Raw genomic sequence first — 17,903 nt, forward strand, 5'->3', positions numbered from 1 at the left:
AAAGCAACAAGGATTTTATCTCTCCAGACTCATCCTATGTAGAGAAAAGATAATATACAGCAGAGTTTTAATCCATTGGTATTTTTTGTTTCTGGAATCTCATTAGGGACTTGGACTTAATCACTGAGAATTTGATAATGATAGGGCAAATCACTCTATACTCGGGGAACCTTTGGCCAAATGTGCCTGTGGAATATGCCATATATTTAATATAAATATATAATATATATAATATAATATATATAGTATAGTATAGTATAGTATAGTATAATAATATAATATAATATAATATAATATAATATAATATAATATAATATAATATAATATAGTATAGTATAGTATAGTATAGTATAGTATAGTATAGTATAGTATAGTATAGTATAGTATAATATAATATAATATAATATATATATATACATACATATATATATATATAAAATTTAATATTTATATATATATAAATATATAATATAATATAATATAATATAATATAATATAATATAATATAATATAATATAATATAATATAATATAATATAATATAATATAATATAATATAATATAATATAATATAATATAATATAATATAATAATATTAATATAATATTATAATATATAATAAAATAATAATATAATATAATATAATATAAATATATTTAATATAAAAATTGCTGCCTATTTTGCAGTGCCATAACAATCGAAGCCTGCAATTAAACATAAAATATTTGAGATTGGGGTGGAAAAACTTAGAAAAGTAAAAAGGTCAGCTCCTTCTCTATTTGCAAAGGTGACATCTCCAAAAGGAGAATGAAGAAATACCAGAACAATTCAAGTTTTCCAATCGAGAGAATATCTAATTCTCTCAATTGGAGAATTCTCTCAATTCTCTAATTCTTCCACAAAATATGAATCATGAAATATGAATCACACACTTCTTTCTTCCTTTTTTAACTATCCCAAACCAAATGTGTTACTCGCAGGGGTGGGTTCTACTTACCTTTACTATTGGTTCGCAACGGGGCCATGCGCAAGCTCTTCTGCACATGCGCAGAAGCATTTTCATGACATCAGGGTCAGTGGGCAGAGCCTCCCGCCGGTTTTACTACCAGTTCTATAGTGTGAACCGGGCACAACCCACCACTGGTTACTTGATATATAATATGTAAGCAAAAGGTATATTGGTGATTGCAAATGGATAAGTGTCAGGAAGGAATACCCTGAAAGTAACTGTGTTTGCAAGGCACTGTCAGCCCTGGAGGCCATCTTTTACTTTTGTTTGCTGGATCCGTGTCCCTCCTGGCTTGTTTCGGCTGCCTGGGAGGTGACTGGAGACTGGATCCAGGCAACTGTCAACTCTTCTTTGAGGGAGGGGGTCTTCCCTGCCTCTCTTAAGGAGGCGGTGGTTTGATCCCTCCTCAAGAAGCCTGCCCTGGATCCAGACTCACTTAATAACTATCGGCCCATCTCCAACCTTCACTTTATTGCTAAGGTTGTTGAGACCGTGGTGGCACAACAGCTCCCACATTTCCTGGAGGAAATGGAGTACCTAGACCCGTACTAATCGGGTTTCCGGTGTGGGCACAGCATGGAAACGGCACTGGTTGCTCTGGTGAATGATCTCTGGGGGGCCCGGGATGGAGGTTGTTCCTCCATCCTGGTACTACTTGACCTCTCAGCAGCTTTTGATACCATTGAGCATGGTATCCTACTGCAGTGGCTTGAGGGGTTGGGTGTGGGAGGACTGTTTTACAGTGGTTCTCCTCCTACCTCTCAGGTCATTCGCAGTTTGTTTGGGTGGGGGGACAGAGGTCCACCCCGAGGCTCCTAACTTGTGGGGTGCCTCAGGGGTCAGTTCTCTCCCCTCTACTCTTTAACATCTATATGAAGTCACTGGGTGAGACCATTCATGGTTTCGGGGTGAGGTATCATCAGTACGCCGATGATACTCAATTATACATCTCCACCCTGGACCACCCCGGGTATGCCCTTTCCATGATGTCCCGATGCCCGGAGGTGGTGCGGGTCTGGATGGGTAGGAGCAGACTCAGACTCAACCCTTCCAAGACTGAGTGGCTGTGGTTGCTGGCATTACGCGCTCTAGAGGTCCCATCACTTTTGATGTGGGGGGGGGAGGTACTTGCCCCCATTGGAAGGCCTGCAACTTGGGTGTCCTCTTGGACTCCCGGCTGTCTTTAGAACACTTGACGGCTGTGACCAGGGGGGCTTTTGCACAGGTATGCCTGGAGCGCCAGTTACGCCCTTTTCTAGACCGTGATGCCCTTCGCACGGTCACTCATGCCCTGGTTACATCCCGCTTGGATTACTGCAATTCCCTCTACATGGGGCTGCCTTTGAGGTGCACCTGGGGGCTCCAGTTGGTCCAGTATGCGGCCGTGCGGGCGGTTACAGAAGCTCCTCATTACTCCCGTGTAACACCTCTCCTGCGCGAGCTGCACTGGTTACCGGTGGTCCACCGGATTCACTTCAAGGTGCTGGTATTGACCTATAAAGCCCTACATGGCTTAGGCCTGGGGTACTTGCAGGACCATCTCCTGCCTGCTTCCCACTGTCCTGTCCGCTCTCACAGAGCCGCTCTCCTCAGGGTACCATCGACCAGGCAATGCCCAGGGGTAGGGAATTCTCTGTGGGTGCCTCTACCCTTTGGAATGAACTACCCACCGAGCTCTGGACGGCCCCGATTCTCCGCTCCTTCCATCGAGGCCTGAAGATTTAGCTATTCCAACGAATGGGTTGATGCTGATTCTTGGGTTTTATTATTTATTGATTTTAATTTGGTTTTAACGAGATTTTATTATTTTATCATTGTATGTTTTTAATCCTGTGTTCACCGCCCTGAGTCCTTCGGGAGAAGGGCGGCATATAAATACTGCCAAATAAAATAAAAAATAAATACTTTGGATCTTCAGGGCTGCCACACTTAGTGCTGTGGGAATCTGGGAGGGGAGATTGCATAGAGTGGTGGAAATATTTAGCCATAATAACATTCCTTTCTCTGAGAGTCAAGGACATTCCAGCCTGCACCTGGAGTGGCGAGACTGGGAGGCATCTCCAGTTGGTACAGTGCATTGATTGGACCATGTGATGGACATGTAGGTGCAAGGGAAGGGACTTGGACTTTCTTTTGGGTGGGGAAAATCTGGAAGCTTTCATATTCGGGTTTTCCCAGATGTGCCAATATGACATCGCTAATAAAATGGAACTTTGAGGAACTCCAAGCCTCAGAATCTTCTTTCTTTGGGGGTGTTACTTGGAACCCTGACAGGCACTATATGTGCAATTTCATCCTTATCTTAGGAGGCATTAAGAAAAGGTAGAGAAACAGTTTGGTGGTGGGGTTAAGACACTAGGGTAGAATCCAGGAGACTATGACTTCTAGTTGTGCCTTCCATGCAAAGCCAACTAGGTGACCTTGGGGCAGTCACTCTCTCTCAGCCCTAGAAAGGAGGCTATGGCAAATCACTTTTTAAAAAACTTGCCAAAAAACCTGAAGAGACTTTTCATTTACTGAGAAGAATATTAGTTAATTAGTTTACTCTATTGTTATTGCACATGGTACAATGAAATTAAATGCTGTCTTCAGTGTACATTATAACTATAAAAATAAAACACAAATGTACAACCTTTACATTATATATAATTGAAATTGAAAACCCGATATTGCACTATACCATAGAATTCAATATGGTTATTGCCCTGGGATGGAAGCTGTTTTTCAGCCTATTTGTCCTTGTTTTTATTGTCCTGTACTGTCTGCCAGATGATAATAGTTCAAAAAAAAAAAAAAAAAGGTGCCCAGGATGCGATGGATCTTTAAGAACATTTTGAACTTTCTTAAGGCAGTGGGAGCTATAAAGCTCTTCCAGAGAGGGGAGAGGGAAACCAATGATCCTCTGGGCAATGACGTTAGCCCTCTGGAGTGCTGTCCTATCTGCTACTGGCAATTGGCAAACCATACACAAATGCAGTAAGTTAAAATACTCTCTATGGTGCAGCGGTAGAAGGTCACCAGCAGTTTTTCATTCAGTTGTTGTTTCCTGAGAAGTCTCAGGTAGTATAATCTCTGCTGGGCCTTTTTGACCAGTGCTGCAATGTGAATGCCCCAAGTCAGGTCCTCTTTTATGATAACACCCAGAAACTTAAAACTGGTCACTTGCTCCACTCGGTCTCCATTGATAAGCAAGGGCTGGAGGTCTGATCTATTCCTTCTATAGTCCACTATAAGCTCCTTGGTCTTATTTGTGTGTAATATAATGTGTAATCCGAGTCAACAACATTAATAAAGTTGCAAGGAACAGAATCATATTGGAGAACAGACATTCTTTTGGGTTAAGTGTTGTTGGAAGAAATATCCATCTGGTTCAGTTCCAAGTGGGGAGAAAGACACTGGAAACATGGAGACTGATTGGAAAGATGGTTTATTGATGGACAGGAACACATGGATTTTGAGGTCCTAGGCATCTGAACACTTGGTTTGATGAGTACATGGAATTTTATACAGTTTGTCCTACAGCACTTTTTATTTAGAGGCTTGTTTTGTGTATTTTGTTATTTGATTTTAATTAGTTTGTCTCGCGAAGGCTAGCAATGACTTGGGGTTTTTAATCTTATTTAATAAATGTAATTAATCCTGTCTTTCTTGGGGTTTTAATCCTGTCTTGAATGGATTACCAAATCTGCATTTCTAAAAGTTGGCCCCTTAGTTTCTACTTGGGGCAGAGAGCTGAGGCTTTGAGTTTCTTGTCATCCAAGAAGCTTCTTCAGTTCTGGCTAGATGTTGGGGAATGAAAAGATTTATTCAAAACTGAAGAACCTTCTTGGATGAGAAGTGAAATGTTTCCAAGGAAAAAAAAAAACAAGAAAGCCCAGTTGCCTTTTGAAAAGCACCTTTGGGATGACGATGACTTGGATGATTGAGAATCTCCATAGACATTCTCATCTTTTCTCTATTCTCCCTTGAGAGTGGAGACAGCAGCCAGATGTGGGTTGTGCTCATTGGTCAGATGTGGGACTGAGCCTGTCAATTCATTCTTAAATTCCGCCCCTATTCCTAGGGGATTCCAGCTTTTTTGCTCAGTCGTCAGACTGGACAGTTGTGTTTTCTTCTGTTTAGAAATATAACAAGTGGAACAAAAAGACAAAAAGCAAGCTTAAATTTTATTTCTCCCATTTCTCCTCCACTATTCCCCCCCCCTTTTTTTTGGCTTGGCATACCTCATTTTCCAACAGTCTCTGTGAAAGGCTTCAATAGCTCTTAGGTTACACACAATACACTTCTCTACTTGTCAAAAAAGCAATCAAATCTGATATATAAGGGAACTATACCATAAGAACTCATGCCAAATGTCACATTATAGACTTGCACATTTTTGGTATAAAAGCAAAAAATCCTAGTTTTGCATCACTTCTACAAGATTCACATCAAACTATTAATGGAAAAAAAATAGGTTTCTGTCACAGTTTGGAAAAAGTATAGTGCAGTGGACTAAAATAATCAGTTTGGCTTCTTTATCAGCTGTTCCTTTCTGTTCAGATTAGGCCTCAGAACAATAATGTAGCATTTAGGGGCAAAGATGCAAACCAGTAATCCAGCTGCAGAAGCCAAAATGGAGAAGATCTCCACAGCCACCATGTATTTCCCCTTGGTACTCAAATAGGTGGGAACAAATGATATCCAGACACTACAAAACACCAACATGCTAAAAGTGATAAATTTGGCTTCATTGAAACTATCAGGCAGCTTCCTAGCGAAGAAAGCCACTGTAAAACTGATAACAGTCAAGAAACCCATAAAACCAAGGACAGTATAAAACATTATGGATGAACCTTCATTACATTCCAGAACAATTTCTTCAGATACAGAATATGTGTCTGAATCTGGGAATGGAGGAGAAATTGCCAGCCACACACTGCAAATGATGACTTGTGCCAGAGAGCAAGATAGGACAATAATGTAGGCCAGCCTTTTTCCCACCCATTTCCTCATTTTGGAGCCTGGCTTGGTGGCCACGAAAGCAAGAACAACAATGGTTGTTTTCCCCAATATACAAGAAAGTGCTACAGAGAAACTGATGCCGAAAGCAATTTGCTGCAAGAGACATTTCACCTGATCTGGTTGCCCAATGAAGAGCAAAGTGCAAAGGAAGGAGAGGAGGAGAGCAATGAGAAGAATGTAGGTGAGGTTCCGGTTGTTGGCTTTGACAATGGGAGTGTCCCGCTGTTTAATGAAGATCCCAAGTACTATGGCTGAGAAGAAAGAAAAAAAGACAGCAACACTGGTCAAGGTGATTCCCAAGATTTCTTCATATGACAAAAATGTGATCTGTTTTGGAATGCAAGTATTTTGAGCTTTATTTGGGTATTGACCTTCTGAACACCAGAAACAGTCATCTGCATCTGAAAAAGAAATAACTTCAGTCGTATTTAAAAAGTTTATAAATGTCAGACCCAGCCCAAGAATAACACAGAACAGCCAAACTTCAGGTTTTTTATTTGTTCACACCACAGAGACAGAACAAGCTTTCAAAATAAAGTCTGAACTCTTTTCATTTATACTTTGGTGTGTTATGAATAATGAAGTCTGGATGTTCACATACCTTTGTAGTCTTTCTGGTAAAGGAGCCTTAAAATGAGACCTAGTCAGTGCTTTTAGATTAATTTTGCTCATACACTATAAGGGTATAACTCTCAATGAAAATGAAAAAAAGGAGAAAGTTAGGATATTAACAATTAGGGGGCTGCAGACTAAAACATACAAAAAACAGTTACAGGAATTGGATAGGTTTAGTCTAGTGAAAAGAAGAGCTAGGGGTGATATGATAACAGGGTTTCAATATATAAGGGGCTGCCACAAAGAAGAGAGGGTCAACCTTTTCTCTAAAGCACCAGAAGGCTGAATAAGAAGCAATGGATGGAAACTTATCAAGGAGAGATCCAACCTAGAACTAAGGAGAAATTTACTGACAGTGAGAACAATTAAATCAGTGGACAAGCTTGTCTTCAGGAATTCTGGGTGCTGCATCACTGGAGTTTTTAAAGAAGACATTGGACAGCCATTTATCTGAAATAGTATAAGGTCTCCTGCTTGAGCAGGGGGTTGGACTAGAAGTCCTCTAAGGTTCTTTCCAACTCTATTATTCTATGTTCTATGCTCTGTATGATTTAAAGCAACTACTTTTTCATGATTAAGAAATTAGACTATATTTTATTTTTTCAAAAATCCTTTGCAGTTTGCCAATACTTTATTTGATAATAAGAGTAGGAGGAAGATTTGTTAATACTAGATTTGATTATGTTTCTTTTCTTATTAGTCCTCTATGTAATAGAGTTGTGTCAGGGTTCCGACGGATGCCCTAATTAAATCATGAGCTTCGAGCCAAGCTTCAAAAGAAATCCAGTTATTTATTAGGAGCTCTGTGTCAGCACATACCCAAATGAAGCCAAATCTGATCTCATGTAATTTAAGGCCTGTTTCCCCCCTCCTTCCAGGGTGTGACATCAATCATATTTGCCAACGGAGCAATTTTGCAGGTTGTAGAGATCACTCCCCTCTGGCTGCTGTAGGTAACCCTGGGAGACAGCCTTGAGAAAGATATGTCTGGAATGTGCTCCTGTCTTTGGCTGCCATGTTGCTTCATCGGTTTCCCATCCCCCTTTGCCTATGACAACTCGAGAGCAGGCCAGGGATACTTTGCGTGTTGACAAGTTTTTACTTTCCCTTCCACATGTTCATCCCTTAATGGGAAATGTCTCATTTCACAAACTAGGACAACCTTAATAAGAAAAAACCCTGTGTGAGAGCTTATGAATATTCACTGCTGTATTCTGAGGAACCCATGATCAAGTATGCTCCTGGGGAAAGGAGACTTGAGAAGATAATATTAGATAAAAAAAGAATTCTTGCACTCTACCTACTCCAAATCTTTTTGTTTTCAAATAGTAGTCCCTGTCTATCCCAAATTATGAACAACTTGTTAAACTTGTAATTTGATTCCTGGAAAACGTATTAGGACATTCCTTATATGATATTTCTTACCTGCCTTATTTGAAATCTTCCCTTCTGGACACCGGAGGCAATCATAGCAGCAAAATGGTTTCCCTTCTATTTTGATCCTACTGTAGCCTGAAACACAATGATCATTGCATGCAGAAATGGGTTGCACCTGTTGAAAATTAATAATGGAATATTCAGAAACTATTTCTTAATATTCAGAAATTCCTACATTTCAGATACATGGCTTCCACAGTTTTTCTTATACATTTCAGATTTTTTTTTCAATTTGGATATGACATGAATATATTATTCACTTGGCAAATCCAAAGTTGTACAAATAAATTTTCTATTTCACATCTTTTGAAATAAATATTCATAATAATTTAACAAAGTTGGAAGGGACCTTGGAGGTCTTTTAGTCCAACCCACCGCTTATGCAGGAAACCTTATACTACTTCAGTTATCTAATATCTTCTTAAAAACGTCCAGTATTTGAGCATTTACAACTTCTGGAGGCAAGTTGTTCCACTGATTAATTGTTCTAACTGTCAGGAAATTTCTCCTTAGTTTTAAGTTGCTTCTCTCCTTGATTAGTTTACCCCCATTGCTTCTTGTTCTACCCTCATGTGCTTTGGAGAATAGTTTGACTCCCTCTTCTTTTTGGCAACCCCTGAGATATTGGAACACTGCTATCATGTCTCCCCTAGTCCTTCTTTTCATCAAACTGGACATACCCAATTCCTGCAACTGTTCTTCATATGTTTTAGCCTCCAGTCCCCTAATCTTTGTTGCTCTTCTCTGTACTCTTTCTAGAGTATCAACATCTCTTTTACATTGTGGCGACCAAAATTGGATGCAGGATTCTAAGTGTTGCCTTACCAAGGCATTATAGAGTGGTATTAACACTTCACATGCTCTTGATTCTATTCTTCTGTTTATGCAGCCTAGAACTATGTTGGCTTTTTTGGCAGTTGCAGCACACTGCTGGCTAATATTTAAGCGATTGTCCACTAGGACACCAAGATACCTCTCAGTCACTACTATTGAGCAAGATACCACATATACTGTACCTGTGCATTTGTTTTTCTTGCCTAAATTCATCTTAATCTAAGAATTCTATTGGAATTCTATTGGAATCAAAAACACTTTTATAGACTGTTATGACTTTCACTACATTTCACTAATATTTTGCATTAATTATACACAATATTATGTTTTTCACAAGAGCAGCACAGTGGCCTAGTGGTGAATATGCTTGTCTCCCACTCGTAAGAGTGTGAGACCAATCCTAGGTAGCAGCAGATGTTTCTCACTTAGGACGCAAAGAAAAAACATCTGCTGTGAACTCTGCATGGTGTCAGGAAGGACATTGGGCCAGCAAATACCCAACTCCAGTTGCCCTGACTGTACCCTGAATTAAGGGATTACAGGGTCATAAAAAGGGAGTAATATTTCAATTTTCACTACATTCCTTATTCCTCAAATACAAGAAGACAGATTGAAAACTTACCATGTGATGTGGACATGGGAACTTGCATTTATTTAATATTTATTAAGGATTTACAGATGTAGACCAAAATAGCAATAGCACTTAGAGTTATATACCGTTTCACAGTGCTTTACAGCCCTCTCTAAGCAGTTTACAGAGTCAGCATATTTCCCCCAACAATCTGGGTCCTCATTTTACCGACCTCGGAAGGATGGAAGGCTGAGTCAACTTTGAGCCAGTGAGACCAGAACTGCCAAACTGCTGGCAGCTAGTGATCAGCAGAAGTAGCTTGCAGGCCTGGAAGCTATCTTTCTCATTGCATCTTCAGGCTGCCACATTTACTACTGGGAGAAACTGGGAGGGGGGATTGTATGGAGCATTGGTAATATATAGTCATAATAACATTCCTTTCTCAGAAAGTCAAGAACAACTTGCCCTGCACCTGGAGGGTTGGAACTGGGAGGCATCTCCAGTCGGCACGGAATTTGGATTGGGTGACGTGATGGACATATGGGTATTGGGCAGGGTCTTGAACTTTCCTTTGGGTGGGGAAAACCTGGAAGCTTTCAGATTCGGGTTTTCCCAGGTGTGCCAATATGACATCTCTAATAAAATGTAACTTTGAGGAAACTCAAGCTTCAGAGTTTTCTTTCATTGAGGGTGTTACTTGGAACCCTGACAAGTGCATTCTAACCACTGCACCACCATGGCTCTTAAAATAAAATTAATAGCATGATATCTCAAAATGAAATTGCCTATTCGTAGCAAAAACTGCAAATGCCTGTATCACAGTGATGGGTTGCTATCGGTTCACCCCGGTTCAGGCAAACTGATAGTGGTGGGAGGCTCTGCCCACCCGCCCAGATGTCTCTGCACATGAGTGAACTGGTAGTGATGGGATTTGAAACCCACTACTGCTGTATCACCTTCGGTTCTGATGGTTCCTGTCTAGATTAGGACAGCACAAAATTTGAGTTCCTTATAAGGGACTCTGCCTTCTCATTTAATAGGCAGTGCATCATTCTCTGTGGTGACCAATCTGAATTTATTGAATTATTTGTTTCTGAATATTTTTTAAAATTAGAAGAGAGATTAATGTTATCCTATAATGGAGATAGATAGGGCATTTCAAAATATCTATGCAATTGTCTTACTATTAGTATCAGAACATACCATAAGTCTTTTGAATAGGGGGATTTTATTGAATTTCTTGATCAATAGCATGGAACATACAGTTTCTAAGTATGCCCGTTTGACCGTCCTCCCCACTAATTTTCATGCAATGAAAACAAGAGCATTTTCAATACTTTTTTCAAGTTCTTTTACTCCTTGTTCATTTAGACAGTAGGATATATTCTATAACTTAGTGTATAGGATGCATTCACAATGATTAGAAGAAAATTGTCTGAAAATTGAAGTGTGATATGAATAAGGAGATAATCATTTCACATATTCTGAGGTAAGTGCAGAGCCTACCTTCTTAAACATGGTGGGCCAGATAATACTCTCTGCAGAAACGGAGAACAGCTTGTTTGGGGGAGCAAATGGATCTACTGTACCAACTTTCACTCGATGGAAGGATTGGTTGGGGAAGGTGACCCAGTTGATTACATCAAAACCAGTTGCTATTTTCCCATTTTGATCAAAGAAAATCTTTTCTCCAGCACTGTTGTTAAATGAAACAGTTCTCAGGTAATTATGAAGCTAAGGAAAAGTAAATGAGAAGTGGCAAGAATATATAAAATTAATTTAATACAGGTTAATAATGGCGAAGGATTGGGCTATATATTTAAGGCTATATATTTAAAGATCAAAACAGAGCAAACTTTTTTTTAACTTGGCTTTGCAACCATTAGAGCCAGTTGCATCATTATTTATTTTAAGTTGCCAAATGTTATTCATCATTATTCATTTCAAGTTTCTAAATGGAATCCATCCTTCCTTCCTTCCTTCCTTCCTTCCTTCCTTCCTTCCTTCCTTCCTTCCTTCCTTCCTTCCTTCCCTCCTTCCTTCCTTCCTTCCTTCCTTCCTTCCTCCTGTGTTCCAAATACAACTTCTGCTCAATATCCTCTTTTTCCTCCTTTCCACTGACCTCCTATTTGTTTTCCTTTCTCCTTCTTTGCAGGTTTCTCACAGCTGTGTGAATCAAGTCTTTGTATCACTGATATACATATTTAACAGATTAACAGAGTTGGAAGGGACCTTATCGGTCATCTAGTCCAACCCCCCGCTCAAGCAGGAGACCCTACACCATTTCTGACAAATGGCAGTCCAATCTTTTCTTGAAAGTCTCAAGTGATGAAACTCCCACAACTTCCGAAGGCAACTTCTGTTCCATTGGTTGATTGTTCTCACTGTCAGAAAGTTCCTCCTCATTTCTAGGTTGAATCTCTCCTTGGTCAGTTTCCATCCATTATTCCTTGTCTGGCCTTCAGGTGCTTTGGAAAATAGTTTGACCCCCCCTCCTCTCTGTGGCAGTCCCTCAAATATTGGAACATTGCTATCATGTCTCCCCTGATCCAGTTTAAATAAGGCATCATGTGATTATATATTGAAGATAACAGTCCAGATGCGTTTTGAAAAAGCACCTTTGAGAAACCAGGTAGAACATTTTGATACAATTCTTATTGTTATTCTGTGATCATATTGAAAATAACGGTCAAGATTTTATCAAAGTGTTTTACCTGATGTCTCAAAGATGCTTTTTCAAAAGGCAATGACACTGGGGTTTTTTTTCTTTGAGGAAGAGGTTTTGCTGTTCATCCAATTAAACTTCTTCAGTTCTGAAGTGAGAGAAATAAAAGTATTCCTGTAAAGAAAAGAGCCTTAGTGACTCCATATTTGAACTTTTCATAACCTAAGCCAGGTGTTAGCAACCTGCTGCTCCAGAGCCACATCCGGCTCTTTGGGCCCTCTACTGTGGTTCCCTGTTGGGTGATCCCACCACTAGCTGGCTCCGCCTTTCGCCCTCTTCTTCCAGTCACTCCATGCCTGGCCTGAGAAGGTAAGAGTGATGGGGGGGGTATGGAGAAGTGGCCGGGGCAGAAACAGAGAGAGGGGGAGGGAGAGAGAGAGAGAGAGACAGAAAGATACAGAGGGGGAGGAGAGAGGGAGAAGGGGGGAAATATATATATAGGGTTTTGTGGTTCCCGGTGTTTTTTAACAACCGGTTCTCTGTCCTAATGACCGGCTGGGTACGCATGGCAAGGGGGTCATGTGACTGGTGGAAGTGAGTGACATTGAGTTGGCCATGCCCATCCAGGTTTTGTGGTTCCCAGTATTTTCTTTTTTGTGGGAAATGGGTCCAAATGGCTCTTTGAGTGTTTTAGATTGTAGACAGCTAACCATCTGTGTAAGACATTAAGATAAGGAATTATGTATGACGTTGATTCTGGGACAAATAGAGCTATAAACTTGCTTAGTACATTCCAAGTTAGGTCAGTCTGACCTAAGTCAAATGTCACAGTAGAAGGAAGGAAGGAAGCTGACATGTTCAGATTAATTGTATTGCTATGAAGACATGTGTCATGGGGATTTCTGATTCAGGAAAATGTTGCGGAATAGCTAAAAACCTATGTAACATCCGATAAGTGGGGGTGTATAATTGTTTTGCTGATAGTTTGAAAATGTATTTAAACCATGTATTCAGATTTGTACGATGTTCTCTCTCTTCTTGGAGAACCCTTTTGCAAAAGCTTATGATATATCTTTTAAATAAATATGCTTTTTATTGTTCATGGTCTCCGCATTTCTATATGAGAGGGTTTTTTTCTCACAACTTCTGTTCTGAAGCGAAATCTCTTCCTCAAGAAAAAATACATAGTCCGGTTGCCTTTTGAAAAAGCATCTTTGATGTCAGGCCTGGAAGCCATCTTTTGTATTAGGCCTTCAGACCTGCCACGTTTACTACTGTAGGCAATTGGGAGGGATTGTACAGAGCATAGGTGATATATAGTCATAATAACATTCCTTTCTCAAGAAGTCAAGGCCATCTTGCCCTGCACCTGGAAGGCTGGAACTGGGAGGCATCTCCAGTTGGAACGATGCTTGATTGGACCATGTGATGGACTTGTGGGTGCTGGGCAGGGACATGAACTTTTCTTTGGGTGGGGAAAATCTGGAAACTTTCAGATTCGGGTTTTCCCAGATGTGCCAATATGACATCTCTAATAAAATGTAACTTTGAGGAAATTCAAACCTCAGAGTTTTCTTTCGTTGGGGGTGTTACTTGGAACCATGACATTAACCCGAATCAACATTTGAGACAACTATGACCTGGATGACTGAGAATCTCCATAGACATCCTATCTGATGGTTCTAGTGGTTCCTGATTAATATGGAAAGGGAATTCATTCCCCTCTTACCTGCCACACATTCTTATTCAAAATTCTCACTTTGGAACTTTTTCTGGTTGACATCCCTTTATGCTGGGATGAAAGCAAGGTTTGCAAAGCATGTGCCACAGCATGCACAGCGTTGTAGACACTGTAACTCTGTCCAGTCATCCTGGTGTCAAATACAGATTGAGGAAGGGTCTCCAGCTGCTCCTCACCTGTGCATTCGTTCACAGCATCCTCCTCTAACATGGCATTGGAGAAAGAACATTGAAATGCACTTTCCCAAAATATCCTGATCCAACTGTCTTCCTCGGCAAGAGTGACTTTTCTCATCTGAAGAAATCTCTTGAATTCTAAGAGATCCTTTGAGGAAACTTGAAAAGACAGAGAACCATGGATGAACTCCATACTCTGATATCTTTGAAAAGGAGCAGATGAGAACTCCATCTGGGCTGGCATTATCCAAATTTTGTCTTTTCTCTTCACTACATTGTATTCAAATTCTGAAATGTAGGGCAACATTCTCAATACTGTTGTTTCCTGGTTTTCACAATAGATGATGACAACGTTGGCCCTGCTCCTCATGGTAACCGTGTAAACTTTTATATAGTGTGTAAGTGTACCTGCAACTTCATTGGAAACGGCTCCTTTTGGTAACTCTTCCACAAAGTCAAAGCATATACCTTCCTGAGAAAATAAAGCAAGCCTGTTCTGTCGAAACCTGTCTCGCTTCTCAGTACTTTGGACAATCAGCCCAATCCATACCCACTGGAAATAGAGCAACAGTTGGATCATCCCCTTAATTTGAAGATCTTCACTTGGAAATGTCTGATGCAAGAAAACAGCCTGTGTGCTGACATCTATCGCTGGAGTAGAGCCATAGGTGAGCTGAGAAAATTACATGTGGAATCCAATAGTTATGACAATCAAATATCAGAACTTATTCAAAACACACTTAGCAGATAGATGTGGTGTGGCAATCAGTGAGAGAGATCTTACTAAGTGAAAAAAAATAAGTGTTAAACAAAAGACTCTTGCTAAGGATCTCAGGATCTCCATTAGCCGGATCTCCAGCATGGGTTTTCCCTTTGATGCATGCTTGCTATCGGCTGCCATAGTAACAGGGAGGGGAGCATGGCATCGGGGTTTGGGAAGTGTGCTGGTGTGATGAAGGACCACGTGAACTAAAAGGGAGGTTTGCTCTCAAGAATTACTGTGCTGCTGAATGGAGTTGTTTACACCCAGTCAAGGCCAACCGTCCTAGGACGCCAGGTGGATGAAAACACCTAAAGATGTGCTCTACATGACACTATGTGGGATGTGGATTGGACATTTAGCCTAGGTCCCTGGGGGAAGGGATTTGGGGAAACTTTCAATATGTAATTTCACGCCTTTTGGATCAGATCTTGCTTTTCTTGTGCCGCTATCATTTCAAACAGTAAAAGTACCTCTTCTCTACTTCAATGGAGTCTGGGGTTTTCTTTCTTGGGTTTTGAACGGAGGCAGGCCTGACATTAGGGCTTGTTTAGAATCAATTGATATGAAGTAATAACTATATAAAACATAAAGTGAGGGTTCTGATTTCTCTTTGTACTCTGAAAATAATATTAACAGATTTTCTTTTCCTAATTTTTTTTAGATAGGATTTTGTGTGGTCTCTAAGAATTGACACCAATCTGATGGGTCAAAAATCAATAATCATAAAGCAAACAATTAAAAAAAATGCTTTCAGAAGTTAATACATGTGTGGTATTGTGATTATTATGTACACCAGCACCAATTTATGAAGCATTGTAACAAATGTTTCTCAGTGATATATTTTGTATGCAGTTCCAAAGACTAAATCAAGTTACCAGTTGTTTATAATAACAATAAAAAAAAAGCCAGGGGTTTTTACTCACTAGATATTTGCACTAAGTAAACATCTATTTCACAAGTTGTGAATTAACTCCTATCAATTACCGTTAATGTCGAAATTTGTTAATTTTTTAAAACAAATGTATCCCATAAGAATATATGTATCCCAATACTCCCACAGCATCAAGTTCCGGAATTCGAAATTTAAAAACCTAAATCCTATGTAATCCTAAATCTAAAAACCTAAAATTACTGCTCCTAATTAAAAAAACACTAATTTATAGATATTATTAAATAAAAATAAAGTATTTTACAGCTATATAAAAATAGCTGTTACGGGAAGATAAGGAGCTCACTAAAAAGGATGTCACATGGCAGCCATCTTCTCACCTATCTCGTTAATCGTTTTCACATCACACACCATTCAACTCTGTTATTGTGTTCATGCATCCCAATCATAATTATTGCTTTGATAATGGATAGCTATCATTTGTTTATTCAAATCTGAAAATTTATCAGAGAATTTTACAGTGTTATTTTTTCACATTTCATTTAACAACTTCTGTATACAAATCACAGATGTTTTTCTGTGCATCTTTCTTTGAAAAGTATATCTTACCTGTGGAATCTTGTAAATGCTGAGAATATTTGACATGAACTGAGAAATGAAAGCATTAGGTCCAGCAAGAACAGCTAACACATTGTCCTTGAGATCACACTTGTAGTTTGGGACAAAATTTCCCTCTGAAGAGAGAAGTTCTATGGAAGCCAGATAGATCCATCTTGCCAAAAAATAGCTATTACAGTCATGTATGCCCAATGTGATATTAGGTAAGAGCTGGAGATTTTCATTGATTTCTTTGATGGCAAATTCCAAGGCCAGGACATGCTGAAAATTCTGAAGATGAATTCTGAAATGGAATTTGTTAACAAATATTATTTCTGTTCCAATACTTATGATTCCAAATAGGAACTTTTCTATGCTCTGATTTATTTATTTTTAAATCATATTTAGGAGGTTTGATTCTATTGCCATAAATCAGGAGAAAATCTATACAGAGTTTTAATAAAGCTAAAGTGTTCTCGGAATATAACCTAAGAACAACATAATTTGAGAGATGCTCTTTTGAGCATCATCTGAATGCTCAATTTGAGCTTTCTATCATTGTACATAATTTTTAACAGGCCAATGCTATAGATGAGAAAAATATGAATCAGATGTACCTGAATTTTCCATAGCATGTGGAGAGCTAAATTTTGATGCAAAAATACAGGAAAAGAAAGCTTTCTAAACCTCTAAATGGAAAACATTCTTTAGAAGAGAATACTTGATTGAAGAGTCCATTCCTTTAATATGTTATAATCTGCCATCACTTGTTCGGGGATATAGTGCAATGCAAAAATGTGACTAAGTTTAATAGAATTACTTATAATTACCGTATTTTTCATACTATAAGATGCACCAGATCATAAGACACAGATTAGCTTTAGAGGAGGAAAACAAGAAAAAAAAATCTGCCTCTGCCTCCCAGCATCCATCTGGTATTCATCCGGCTAGCATCCTTGAAGCAAACAGCAAACAGCCTGGTCAGCTTCAGCACATTATCGCAGCCCCAGCATGTGGCTTCTCAGAGCTCCGCTCTGTTGCACCCACCACTGGTCAACTGAGCTAAGCTGCTGCCGCCACAAGGGAACGCTGGAGCCTTTGCTGTCAAGTGGTGGTTGGATCATTCTCCCGAAATACCTATTTCTGCTGCCACCTATCACCGCTACCGATGTTCTCTGCTTATCACCGCCGCCATTCACAATTGCCACCATTCACCACCACTGCCGTTCACTACACTGATGCCCCTCCCTGCAATATTCACTTCATAAGATGCACAGACATTTCCACCCAGTTTTTTGGGGGGAAGGGAAGTGAGACTTATAATGCGAAAAATATGGCATATTATCCTTCCTTATCTTTTCCACTATCTTACAACTATTTCTTTTCATCATTTTTCCTCTATTAACGCTATTACTAATACTACTGGTTAGCTAATGTTTAAATAATTACAATTCCAAAAAAAGGAATGGCATGTAAATTCAGAATTCCCTTCCTGCACTTTTAAAGCTATTCTCTTCTACTGCCATAGCATCTACCATCCATTAAAACCACTCCACTCTTTACTTTTATATATCAAATAACTGGGAAGAATGATCCCAGTTCG

General features: G+C 39.5%; 1 protein-coding gene across 1 annotated transcript; it reads right to left on the reverse strand.

Annotated features, from left to right (window-relative positions):
- Positions 1–5,153: 5,153 nt before the first annotated feature.
- Positions 5,154–17,511, reverse strand: LOC148113777 (vomeronasal type-2 receptor 26-like). Its single transcript, XM_087893377.1, has 5 exons — positions 17,438–17,511; positions 16,313–16,604; positions 13,864–14,724; positions 12,357–12,495; positions 5,154–6,428 (listed from the first exon to the last, which is right to left on the reverse strand). Exons 1-5 carry the CDS (start codon positions 17,509–17,511, stop codon positions 5,512–5,514), a joined length of 2,283 nt encoding a protein of 760 aa, XP_087749503.1. The 3' UTR covers positions 5,154–5,511.
- Positions 17,512–17,903: the final 392 nt, after the last annotated feature.

This window comes from Pantherophis guttatus, chromosome 4 (genome assembly GCF_059756535.1).
Source record: "Pantherophis guttatus breed Tessera chromosome 4, ASM5975653v1, whole genome shotgun sequence".
In the NCBI taxonomy this organism is placed as follows: Eukaryota; Metazoa; Chordata; class Lepidosauria; order Squamata; family Colubridae; genus Pantherophis; species Pantherophis guttatus.